We start from the raw sequence: 13876 nt of genomic DNA, 5'->3' as shown, positions 1-13876 counted from the left end.
TGTTCTATTGTAACTGTTCTATGTGTCTGCCTTATCTCACAGTAAAAGGAAGCTAAGTCATGGAAATATAGCAACTATTAGATTTTACTGTTAATTTGCTACAGTTTAGTTTCACTTGCTTTGGAATATGAGCAGACAAATGAAACATATACAACAGATCAGCTGAAGCACACTCATGACCAGTAACTTATCCCTCCCCTTTTAAATGCTGTAATTTTTTTTCTGTTCATGATCTAAAAGGAAAATTAATATGTATGCAAGTATGTACCACATAACTTTGATATATGATTTAGTATGTCTTCCCCCCAGTTGAGATGGTCTGTTCATGTTTCTTCCTGTAATAAAAATGAGGAACAAATTAGTGTGTGTGTGTGTGTGTGTGTGTGTGTGTGTGTGTTTTCCACATATAGCATTATGGAATGGAGGTAGTTCTACCATTAATCCAAACTGAAAAGATTGGCAACATCCAAAGAAATAAAAAATGTAATTAGGTGTTGTAAAGTTTAGGCATGACATTTTTCCCCTAAAAATCTTTGGAATCTACCAAATACTTATTTAGTGGAGTTAGACAGCATGAGGAGGGTTGAAGACCAACATCCTAAGGAGTTTTCAAAATGTCCATTGTGATAGTAGATATAGACATGCTAAAGCTTATTGGGAGAGAAAAAGTTTTAGAAACATAAACCCAGATGAGTAAATAAAATGTAAGAGTTAAAAGCCTTTGTTTTTTTTTTATTCAAAATGATAAGTAGCGCTTGATACAATGGATATCACACAGACACTATTTCACAGTTTAGTGGTGCATGCTGACAGTTTTCAGTAGAGCTGTGAAAGGTTAATAAAAACATTTTTAGCTTTATCTGTGCTCCTTTTTCTTACACATTAAATCAAATGCTCGAAGTCTCTATGGATTGCTTTATTAGAACAGGGGTCAACTGACCCAAGAGGCCAGTTTCCATTTCCATCCATTTAATGCATGGACACAGTTCAGTTTAATTTGCTGAATTCAAAGAAAAAAAAGTCACCCACTGGCTTTGCAAGGAAGAGATGTCCATATGTAACAAAGAAAAGAAGATATTGAGATAATCCATTGGCAAAAATGTGACTGTGTTGTTCTCTTTAGGTAGTGTTAATACAGTTTTCCTGTTGTAAGACAAGAAATGCCTTGACTTGTTCTTTGTTTGTGAGAGAGATTGTTTTCCAGTTTTGTAATTTAAAAGAAAAATGTCATTAGTATTCTCTCTCCAACACGTTCCTGTTCTGTGCCTTTGTCACAGGCAGAATCACACTGCCCAGTCTGGCTGCTGGTGGGGTAGCCTTAACATTCTCACAAAACTGTGTCCACTGCATGCATTTTCAGGGGGGGGCTCTCCTGAAATCCCAGCCTAGCTGTGTTATATGAGCAGTGACTAGAACAAAGCAAAAATCCTTTGAAATCACTGGAGCTTGAACTTGACCAAATTAAGGTGAAAAAAGGAAATATATAATTTAATCGATTTTCCCACACTATAGAAGATTTCTCATTATCTTTTTTCTCCTGGCTTTATAATTTACAGACCAAAGCTATCATGTTTATTCAATACAAAAGAAGTCACTATATTACAAGCATATTAAACATTCAGAATGTGACAGAAAATGAGAAAATCCAAGAAATTTGAGGGCGACAGCTCAGTACTCTGGGCTTTGTAGAGACAAAGGACCCCTGGGTAAACTCCCATTCATTCTGAAGTGATCAAGAGTTGGCCCTATTTTTAATTAGTGGAAGTCTTCATTTCAAAACTTTTGTCAGATGGTTATTAATATACTAGAATATTAGGGTTTGGTTTTTTTCCACATACAAAGGCAAAAACTATTAACTGTGCTTTAGCATTCATACTGGGGTGATGCTAGGCCAGGACTGTGTAATCTATATGGCCACTGAAAAGCCTGAGTTCGAGGATGCCCTGCCTACATGCAACCTGCCCTTCACAGCATAAAGCCCAACACCATATCCTTGGCTTCAACCTGACCTCACTAACCATAGGGGAGGGCAGAATTCGAATGCCTTGACCAAGCCCTCATTCCCCTATTTGTGAAGCCGCAGTTCTGTTCTACCTCTTCTTTTTCTAGTCTGCAGGATGACAGAATATATTCTATGTCAAAAAGATAAGAAGCACGCAAGCGGGAAATGGTTAAAGGAAGTGGTTATGACAGTGGTTGGGTAAGATTGCAGGAGGTGTGGGAAATGAATGAGCCCTGAACATAGTGTATTGCCTGGGGAATCTGTAAACCATAGGTTCTGGTTTATGAACCCAAACAAGAGAATGAATCTAGTGAACTTCTAATAAAGTCACATAGCAAGTGGACAACTCATCTATTGCTAAAATAAGGGAAGTTTCATCTCCCCAGATTCAACCTCAAGTGAATTTTCTGTCCGAATCTTAAGCTTCTCCAGATCAGGATGTCTATATTTTAATAACAGAGGAGCTGACAGCCCTTTTCCCCAGATCAAGAGTAATGAAGGGCTGTAGGTATATTCAAGAAATCACTTGTTGCAGCAACTGCTTTCAATCTTGATATCAGTCTGAAGCAGAATTAACCTGTCGATCATTCAGCAGCAATTTTTTAGGAACTATAAGTTATCTAAGCAGTAATTTGGGAGGTTCTGAGTTGAAATCCCCATGGTCATTCCAACTTATCTGTTATATTTTCATCAGCCCTGTCAGTGAGGAAAACATGATGTGATATAAGCTTCCATGCCTATTGCTGGGTAAGAAAAACGGTGTCTTGGGCTTCTCCTTACTACAGTACTGACTGACCATGCTTATAATTCAATTGGTATTTAGATCAGACAGTGATGGCTTCCTTTTATTGGCATGACATTTGCTAGACTGTGGTTTGAATGGTTGTATTTATCAGGGGCTAGAAGGTTGTACTAATGCAAAGCCATTTTATTTCAGTTAAGCATTAACAGAGATACTTGATGACAACATGCGAACATATAAAACATGTTACTCATATGATTGGTTCGCGCTAGCTTGTTCGGATGCTATGTCCGAAAATATGCAATTAAAAGGATTCTTGAACAATAACCTGGACACCTTACTGAGCCTGACATTTGTGAGTTGAGAGATCATGGAAGTGTCCACAGTTAGACGTAACATTGCACGTCATGCATTCTGACAGATTTTCTTTTCTTTTTTTAATTTCCTTTTTATGTTCTCACCACACCATTGTAATGTCTACAGCTCGCCCTGTTGGTAAGTAACCATCCTTCTATCCATTTTAGCATGGCTTCACGCAGTGCTTCATCTTTCATTTGCAACAGCATTTGACCGATTTAAATGCAATTATTATTAATCAGTGCATAATAGTTCTAACTTCCTAATGTGAGGCAAGTAATTTTGACAGAACTGCTATCTCTGAATTTTTTATTGCTTCTATTCTGCTATACACAATGGCATTTGCCAAATCACTAACCAGCCACCACACCAATCAATTGAAACTGTGGGGGTGAGGTGAAAATGAGCCAAAATCGCTAATCCAATCATTCTTAACGGTCCATGGATGTATGTTTAAGGGCCTGGAACAAAGGCTATTGAAGTCAACAGCAGGTCTCCTATTGACTTCAGTGGTCTTGGTATCAGACCATAAATGATCTGGCTTATTCTGTTTTTGCTTACATAAGAAGAAAGGCTAAAGCTTTGCATGTCCTGTATTTTTTATTTTATTTAATTATTGGTTCCTCTGTTGAGTTTTTTAAAATAAAATAATCACAGTCCTTAAAATGAAGAGGAGTTAATAGAGTTGAGAATGTGGGGGAGTTTTCTAAGGTGCATTTTTATCTGTGAGTTATAACATTCTTGGAAAATGCAGGTTTTGCTTTTGGAGTACACTAGAGGGCACCAAATAGTATGCACTATGTTTTCACTAAAATGTTCACCGAAAGCCTACCTCTGATTTTTTTACTTGGGAATTTGTATCCTCTGAAATTTTGAAACCTGATTATAGTTTTCAAAATCATGGTTAAATTATAAAAAATGAAGCTAATAGAAAATGACACCTATCCATAGCTAAGCATTATTCTTATATTAAGAAATATTCTAAATATTGAATTTGTTTATTTTTATTTTCAATAATAGATTATTGCTCTCTGCCAAGGAGAATTTCATGAATTATTTAACTATTACACTGCAACAATCAATGTCATGTGTGTGTGCTTTTTAGAAATTGAAATTGAAATCTGTATATATGAAATTGAAATATATATATATATATCTTTCTATCTATACAGATATAGATATATATATATATAGATAAATGAAATGTTTAGTTAATTTAGTCTATTGTAATGATTTGAAAAGTTAATATTTGTTTTAATAGATGATTCTAAAGGGTTCAATCCTGAATGATTCACTTCAGATAAAATTCCTTTTAGGAGTTTTATTCATCTAAAATTTGGGGTTTGAACTTAAGTGTGTTGTATACCATTTAGAATTTCTTAAGCAGAATTTGACCCTGGCTCATCAGTGCATCATACTCCAGCTATATACAGATTTCCATTAAGATTAATGGAATTACATCATGTGAAACTAGTGTCAAGTTATGATGACTTAGGTCATTTGTTTGAAAGATAAATATGATTTGTAAGTTGATAAAGATGGAACATGAGCAATTAGAACACCACCAATAAATGATGAATATCCTTCCCTTATTTCATGGGAGAAATATAGCAGGGGAACTTGCAAGTAAAATAGTAGGTTTCTGTGTGGTTCATCCCCGTCCTCCCCTCCTCCCATCACACTCATCCTCTATTTTTGGATTCTTTAGAGCTGTGATCTTTAACCAGGGTACCAGGCAATAATAGCACTGTTCTCTATGTAAATACCTATATGTAGATCACAAAATAAAAGAAGAGATTTCATATAGTATCAAACACATTCTGACTTGTTGTGGACTTTGAGTTCTTTGCAACAGAAAAATTATTGTAAGTTTTTTTTTTTCCTGTGAAAAGCTAAGAGCTGGAATTTTTTGAAGGGTGCCTTGGGCATAAAACAGTTGAGAACAGTTGAGAATCATGACTCTAGAGCCTTGAGTCATGATTCCATCTCTTAAGATCATACCAGACCTTAAGTTATTCAATTGCCAATCATGTGGCTACTTTGTAAGAGTGCACTGTGGACACCTTGACTTTTGCTATCCCATAACTGTTTTATATTGTTAGAGGTCATCATTGCTGAAAAAAAATGTCTCCCTTTATTTGATTGATTGAAAGAGCCATAAATTATAGTGGGCTACTTAAAATAATGATTGTATAATATGATGTTTATCAAAATATTTAATTCGATGATTAGCTTTGTGAATTGAGAGATGGTGAGTATACCAACCCCTACTACACACAAGTGTATGGAGACAGCAAGTAGATTTATTGTATATAAACATGCAGTATATTAACAGGGAATTTAATTATCAAGGCACGAAAATGGCAGCAAAACATTATAATTCATGTCTAACTGAATAATAATAATTATTACCAAAAATAAACAAAAAATCCCTGTTCTTTTAATAACTTAATGTGTGCCTATATTGTTCTTGCTAGTATTCAGTGAGCATAGGGCTACTTTCTCAGGGTTCTCATATATGTTGCACCAATGTTACAGCCCCCCAGTCTATATTGATAGAACAAAAGTAAAGGAAGGGTCAGTTACTTAATATCAAAATACTTAACTGTGTCCTAGAAGCATGCGTCTTGTATGGTATATTTGTACATGCCAATATAGTCTAACAGCTGAATACAATCTGTAGTTTAACGGTTTTTCTTCCCTCAAGGTCCCATGAACCATATAAACTCTTAGCACATTATATTTCAACCTGTTCTTCTTGGTGAAAATGTCTTTTAAAAAAAACAAAGTCAGAAAACAAGGATTTAAAAAAAAAATGTATTATACTTTGTATCTTGCTACTTCAATATTCCAAGATCATACAGCAGTTCTTGTTGCAAAATGGGCTTTTACAGTTTTCAGTTTAGGGTGTTTTGTTTTAGTTTGTTTTTGTTTTATTTGCGCAATGGTTTTATGCATTTATTTATTTATTTATTTATTGACTTTGACATTTTTGTTTGAATTTCATTTGGAGTGGAAAATTCCAGGATGGATTATTTCTGTCAGTCACCATCTTTGGTATATGCTTCATATATAAAATGAAGCATGGTTCTGCCTAAGGTAGATGGCAGCTGGTGATTTGAACAGTTCTGCACCAGATTAGTCATCATGTTTTGATTTGCTGCTAGGAATAAATGTGTTGCCCATGTCTAAAATAGATGTTCTCTTTATAAGCTTTTGAAATGATTTCCTATGGAAGTTATAACAGATGGGTTTAGGAAGTTGGATATTTATCCCTATTTAAACCATTTACTTCTGTGATTTCACTCATCAGATGGGTTTTCCAGACAAGCAAGTTAATATTTTCACACATGCTGGTTTTTACTGTCTCTCTTATGCCAATCATACATTGGAATAAACCTGCACTAGCACTGGGACAAGGCCACAAAGCTTCCTCAGTCTTATCTAACAGTAATCATTATCCCAATCCTCTAAAAACAGAGATCAGGTTTATCCCGGGTGTGACAGTCCTGGCTTTTTTGCCAGGGTCAAAACAGGTCAGCGGGTGGTGGGGGAGGGAAGGAGACAGGCAGAAGGAAGGTCAGTGGAGACGGTCATTTACACACTGTACCCTGAATGGTAATTAATTCAAATTAGGCCTAATTGTCCTGGGAAAAGTGGTATCTCAGCATTTCACAGGTACTTAAAGTGACAACGGGCCAACACTTTTTTAGGGTCCCAGAATAAAAAGCTTTGTCCAATCCAATGACATCTAATGCCTGATCTTAGCATATAATAGCTTCTAAACTGTTCTGTTTGTGAATGGAAATTTACAGAAATAGATTAAAAGAGAAAGAGGTCAATTATTAAGTTGATATTCCCAATTAGTTGCCTTCTTCCTGATCATCCACTAAGCCAATTTAGTTCACAAACAGCACTCAGTTTTCAAATTAATTGCCTACATCCAGTTGAAAGTACAGTTCTGTGCATTTCAGTTGCATTACAGTAACTCAAGCCAACTTGATTTATGATATGACTCAACTTTCCAGAAAAATATGCAGTGCATTAAGAAGTTGGATTTCATTTGCAGTTTCAGTAGGAAGTGTGCAACTGAACTTAAGAAGAAAATGGGAAGACCAAAACGTGTAAGAAAACTTTATAATCTTTCCAACCTGGGGAAGGCTGATACAGAGAGATAAGTCACCTACTTTCCATTTTCTATATTTAGGTCTAATTAGATGCAGTCTATTTAGATTTAAGTGAAATGTAACTTCTTGATGCATTGTACTCTGTTCTGGTAAGCTGTCACATCATAAATCAACCTGGCATGACTTAATGACCTATCAAGAATGTTTCAGTCCAATATATATGAAACATGAAGAACCATGTTTAGAACAGAACTGTATTATTCTTTGTTGTTTGAAATAACTTTCATTAGATATTAAATGGAAAAGGTGATTCTTTCTCTCCTTTCTAGCCAGTAAGGTTGCTGCAATATCCAGCCTGTATATTTCATAAAAGTTGCCAGACTTGGAGTTTTTTTCTTTCTTTTAGTGCCAGACGTAGAAGTATCACCCTTCACGTGGGCATCAGGATTATTATGACAGCACCAGAAATGGTGATTGGTGTGTGACAGACGTGGTGTTATTCCACTGGGTAATATTGTGCCATCTTTCAGTGGCAGAAATTCTGATAACTACATCAAACCACGGCATTTCGCCAAACTGCCTTCTGCTGTTTTCTACAGGGATTTTGGGGGTAAGCAAAAGCACCAGCAGACAGCAGGCATTTATCATTTGGACCTTCTCTGAATGGAGAGTGAGTGAACCAGGATGCATCTTGGTTATTTATCAACTGGCAAACACTTTAGTCAGATTAGTGAGGAAAGCAGAAAACAGAACAAATCCAACCATGGGGCAAAATATCACTATCCTCACATGTAAACAAAAACATAAAGGAGAGAGCCAGATTGTCTTGGTGGTGATTATCTGTGAAGATTTGTTAGAAAATCCTTAAATCCATGAGAAGTTTGTACTCAGACAAAGCTCCCAATTCCTTTGACCCTATAGTAGTACAACTTTTTTTTTTACATATACAGGTTGGCAGCAACCTTACTGGCTAGTCATGATATTATAATCAAATATCTAATGTAAAAGTTATACTGTTATTTTAGAGCCAACAAAACTGTAATGAACCATTACAGTTTTGGATTGTAAAAGTCTTCATCCTCCACTTTGAAAAGAGCTGGATTAATTGGTATTTGTCAAATATGTCCCAAATAGCATGATGTTTTCATCAGTTTCAGATGTCTTTGAGTACATGAATTGATGGATGACTTCATTTTAGTTCCTGGACCCCAGATATGTGGCCAGATATTTTAGATAAATATCTAAACTTTTGGATGCTTAGCTGAATTTCGTTTGAATTTGTGGAAACTCCATTCTTTCCACTGAAATGAAGTGTCTTCCTATTGGTTTCCATGGGCTTTGGATCAGTTCATAAGTCTCTGAAGATTAGGTCCACCAATAAGATTTCTAGCCCTTTAAATTCTTTAAAGACATTTGTTTCTTGAAGATACTTTCCTTCAGGCCGTAACTAGAAAATGGAGACGGGCAGGATACCTGATAATTACACTACTCCTCTTCCCCTTTTTTGTACTTTGAAGTAGGCTTCTGATGAATATATATTTGATCAGCTTATTTCATTCATTTTAGTTCAGCCATTTTCATGCCACTCTATTGTTATAGTTTGAACAGAACCACAACGTTATTCAGTTGCGTGTCAGTTTTTGACTGCAAACATGACATACGGCAGTTGTGTTCCCTATGTGGTGATCTCCTGGCAGTTTTCACAGTTCTGAAAGGCAATGCTGCCCATGCAAAAATATTCACTAATTTATTAATGTCAATGAGTACTAATGTCACTAACTGCACAAACTTATAATCACTTACTGTGCCATACAGAAGTATTTTACAGATGTGATGGGCAGGGTCTTTGCTCAGAAAAATGTACTTCAAGAGCTAAAAAATTCAAATTTAAAATGGGTACAGTTAGGACGAGAAGTGGAATTCAGAGTTGGAGATTTATGATTCACCCTGATCATCATAACAGTCCTTCTTTCCACTGGCTCAGATCTGATTTCAGCTTTCTTAAGATCATACTGCAGGCAACCCTCACCATTTGTGGGCGATAGGTTCTCGTATCCCCAACAAATGGCGAAATCCACGAATAAGGCACTATGTTCATGAACGGGGTGGGGGGTAAGAGATTCTTTTTTGTTTCTTTGTTTTTGTTTTGTTTTCACTTATTTCTATAGCACCAAAATCCACATGCACAAAAGTCCTTTTGTCATAATCCACTTTGTTTGCTGAATTGCTATAAGCTATAAACATTCCTCTAAAACTAAAACCAGTCTTTGGGTTTCTTCTGGGACATCAGCTTTTATCTTGGGATCCTGCAGTACCAGATGCTTCCACACCAGAAGGTTTTACCATTGTAGTGATACAAGTATTGTTTTCCTAGTGCAGAGCTTGCCAAATGCATGTCTTCAGCCCCAGGGCTCTCCACTTCCTGAATTTTAAGTGTTCTGCTTCAAACAGTCAAAGTGTGAGAGATTCCTTGAAAACAGTCCTTAATAATGGGAACTGTTAAGGAACCTAAAACAAAAACTCATTGCCAGCCCTCTCTATACATATCCAAACTGCTTAAGGGTCTTGGGAAATGTTGTTTCATGGTAAGAACAAGTGTATTGTTAGTCTACTGAGAGTCTGCCAGATATACGGACCATTTAAAGGAGAGAATGAGACAAGACTAATTCAATGAGAGGGGTCAGAGTAAATGACAATAGAAAGATTGCTCAGGATTAAGCTGTAGTTGAAGACGAAACTTATAAAATGTATATTTTAAGAAGGACAGGAGAGAGAGAGGATTACAATAGCTTTGTTCTTCATTGAGTTTTCCAAGTTAAAATAAATAGTAATATGTCTTTATTGATAGTGTGGTCTTCTCTACAGTCTTACAAAGAAAGAAGAATGTGTTTGCAAACTTTTGCTCTTTAACTGCATATGATCTCAGGACAGCTGAACTAGGAATATTATTAATTAAATACATACTCTAAATTCAAATTGAAGATAAAAACAATTATATCAGTTCTTCTCCAAAAATCAGGATGCAGTCTTTACAAAGTATTTTTTTTCATTCTTACTGTTGGAATCCTAACTTTAACTTTGGTGTGGTCCCAAATCTAGTAGAAGGCAAGATGTATTATTTGTCCTTCCCACAACCGGCCCATTCCTAACCTTTGCTTTCAGAAGCAGCCACCTGAAGCAGAAATTCTGGGAGACAAATAATACATTAAATGTATCATTAAGACCTGGAAACAGACTATGTCAAGAAGAGGGAAATCCATGAAATGGCTTTAAAGTCCAGATGTGCATATGTAGTCTTGTGATTCATCTTAGTTCCCCTTGCTAACCTGACACATGATCCCATGCAAGAAGAACAACAAGGGGATTGAATACTTTAGCAGCTTTGATTCAGCAAAGTGATTTGTACAAGTTGTTTTGTTACCATATCTTAGGATTCTTCTCCAGCATGGACACATTTTATTGAATCCAATGTAAGAATGGGAAGCACCCTACATTTTACAACCAAGTGTTAAAATAGATTGATTGCCACTTCAAGCCTCTCTAGCTGCATGCTGAATAGAATAGTAGTTGATCTGCAGCATTATCCAAAGGCCTCATTTATAATACAATCATGGTTAGTAGTACCATTTCACAAGAGAAAATAATGTGGCATAGGGAATGTATCCAATGTGTAATTTTTGCATTCTGTCTCCCTCTATTCAACATGACAGAGATCAAGCCCACTGCAACCAGTTACCCCAGATCTCTGGATTTCCACATTGCCAACTCATGGCACTTTTGTTTCATCCTCTGCCTTGTAAAAGCACAATTTTCCAGACCTAGCAGCATAAATAGAGACCCAGACCTAAACAAAAAAACTAGAAAACATAATTGTGTGTTCACATCTGTCATCTGCGACAGAGAGGGTAGAGGGTTTTTATAGCTTGTTGTGGAGCCATGATCTCTATGTGGCCTTCCTGTTTAGCTCTAGGTATACATAGCACATTTCAACAGATTATCTTGCAAGTGCCAATACTTCATTATACCTATGATTTATTATAGCTAGTTTTCTATCTAATAGAAATTATTGAAATTTAGGAGGGAGAGATTGTTTTGATCACTGTTACTATCAGGGCAGGAGCTAGTCCATTAGTACCATGTTGACAGATAGGGAAGACAGATGGCCTCAGCTGAAGAAGTCTTCTACCCCTTGCCCTCTCAGGCACTTTTCTTTTCTCCAGAATGACCCTGGGCCACTCCATGTCTGTCTTTGACCCAATCACAATATAAGCAAAATATATTCTTTCTACATCAGTTAAAAGCCATCTTGTTCTTCATCATCACCCAGTCCCTGGTGGCAGAAAAACCAGTTAGTAATACTGCTACAAGTGCAATTAATGTGACTGAATAAACTCCAGCACTGTTTGAGCCAGAGTAAACTAATCTGGATGTCATCACGTACGTGTGTGTTTAGGTGCAGTAATTTACTCTGCTATCAGATAGTACTTGTATCTGACCAGACTATTTAGTGGCACAGTAAATTAGTCTACATCAGCCTAATTGCTGCACATGTGTAAATGGTGATGTTCTACTGCATAACAAATCGGTCTACTACACAGTAAAGCATCACCGCACCCACTGTAACCTAATAGAAGAGTAAGTCTGATCTCCTGGACCTGTGGCCAACCTACTTAATAATGGCAGTTTCACTGGTATACAGAGGCTAAGCATGTTACCTACATTGTATGGGTTATGAGAACAGCAGAGCTCTAAGATGAAAATATTTTAACAATTAAACTCTCAAGTTATTTGTTGATGGCAGACCATATATTAATGAAGTATGAATTCAAAAGACCTTCAGAATGTATTTGTTTTAGATATTTCAGTCCAAAAGCACGTATGCCATCATGAATTAAATATCTCAACTAATTCACCATTTCCTTTGAGATAAATGTTTTAATAAATCGTTGAAGTTTTTCAAATGAACCCCAATTTTTAGAACTTACACCTTCACAAAGTAATTCTTACACTGTGTCCCCTTGAAAGTTTATAGTCAAATATCTGAATTTAGATATTATCAAATCAGTAATTTAAATTATATCTACAAATAGTAAGCCATGCAATGATGGTTTTATATTAGCCCTTTTACATTTATCGGTGTTGCATTTTGTGTTATAAATGAAATTATGTTATGGGCGTGATCAAAGTGCACTTGAGTTAGTGGAAGACTTCATGTTGACTTCTTGTTGAAGATCTATATGACACAGTTTAGTACATTTTTAAAATCAAAACGTATGTAATTAAAAGATTAATAAACATCATTTAAAAATCATATGGAATATATAAAATGGTTTTGGTCTCATACTAGCTTTTAGTAGACAACTGGAGAAATAAAAAGAAAAACATCCATACCATTTCCTCTTGACTGTCTTTCATTTTCAGTTTCCAATAGCAGTTTTATAGTATATTTTACTACAGTATCTATTTTTCATTAATAGCACAGTACATAGTATGTATACGCACTGTAGGGCAGCTAGTTTGGGGAATCTGTTCATTAGGAACTTATAATACAGTGCCCTTAGGATCACTGATTTCAGCAGGAATTGTAAATTCACGGTGCTTCTTAGGACCAGTCTGGAAAAAAAAAAAGTAATTTTGCTATTATTTTGTATTGAGTTGCTGCAGTTTTTACTATAAAGCCATATGTTTTACTTTGGTAATATTCTCCCTCCACTCTGATTCATCTTCTCCCACATTTCTTATCAGCTGACTAGAGTTCAGCCGGGAGGAATGAACTGATTCAGTCAAGCTTTTCTACAGCTGAGACTTTATAAGCCCCTTGTGACTCAGCATACCCTTAGTATTCAGTAACACCAGTGGGCAGAGAAATAAATGGCTTGTAATATATCCCAATAGATTCATTCTACTACTTGGTAGAATAGGAGAAGTGCTGAGGAATTCCTTTGCTTGTACTCTGCAATATTCAATTCTCCCCCTTTTTAGGATTCTTTAACGCGTAAGTACAGGATAACTTTATATGCATTAATTAATATGGCATAAAATATCTAGTCACTCAGGCATGAAATGACATGCTGAAAGACAGAGTACAACAGAATGCCACTGCTACCATCTTGAGCAAGATGCTAATGCTCACAACTGCAGCTTTGCTATCTCCATTTTAATTCTCACCGTAGAATGCCATCCTGTGCTGTAAAAACAACTCTGAACATGATGTGATTAACCTTAGGGTCCCCCATCCCCTCATCTCAAAGCCCACCTCGTACATGGCCTGTGCTTTCTATTCATGTTCAACCATCTGATTTCCATATCATCCAACTCACCCTCACAAGCAGCTATTAGCATAACAGAGCTTTAGCATGACATTGATTGAAGCCAGCGCCTGCTGAATGCAGTATCAAAGCATAATTTGCCAGAAATCAAATCTAATTTACTGTGTACTGTATTTAAATTTCTCAAAACACTGTTTCAAGAAAAGTGTCCCAGGTCTCTAATGTTAATTGTTCTTTTATTAGTCTCATCTAGCTCCCTGGAAAACAAGTAATATTTTAGACCCATTGTCTTTGATTTACAAATGTCAATTAAAGAAGAGTTTTCCCACTAAGTTTACTCCAACCCAGTTAACATTATGTCTGAAGCAATGAAGGCTAA

At 36.1% G+C, this 13876-nt stretch overlaps 1 protein-coding gene across 17 annotated transcripts in view; it reads left to right on the top strand.

Annotated features, from left to right (window-relative positions):
• ROBO2 (roundabout guidance receptor 2) overlaps positions 1-13876 on the top strand; it is a 663916-nt gene that overhangs the window by 497789 nt on the left and 152251 nt on the right. For 12 of the 17 annotated variants that reach the window (XM_090059876.1, XM_090059810.1, XM_090059859.1 and 9 more), the window contains exon 7: positions 3228-3239. The exons of the other annotated variants lie outside the window; for them this stretch is intronic. In XM_090059876.1, the coding sequence (XP_089916002.1) occupies positions 3228-3239 (12 nt within the window). The remainder of the gene's footprint in view (positions 1-3227; positions 3240-13876) is intronic. 17 annotated transcript variants of the gene reach the window in all.

Source organism: Crocodylus siamensis, chromosome 1, assembly GCF_052110815.1.
Source record: "Crocodylus siamensis isolate JL-2025a chromosome 1, ASM5211081v1, whole genome shotgun sequence".
NCBI classification, from domain to species: domain Eukaryota; kingdom Metazoa; phylum Chordata; order Crocodylia; family Crocodylidae; genus Crocodylus; species Crocodylus siamensis.
This window is presented reverse-complemented; position numbering and strand designations above follow the sequence as displayed.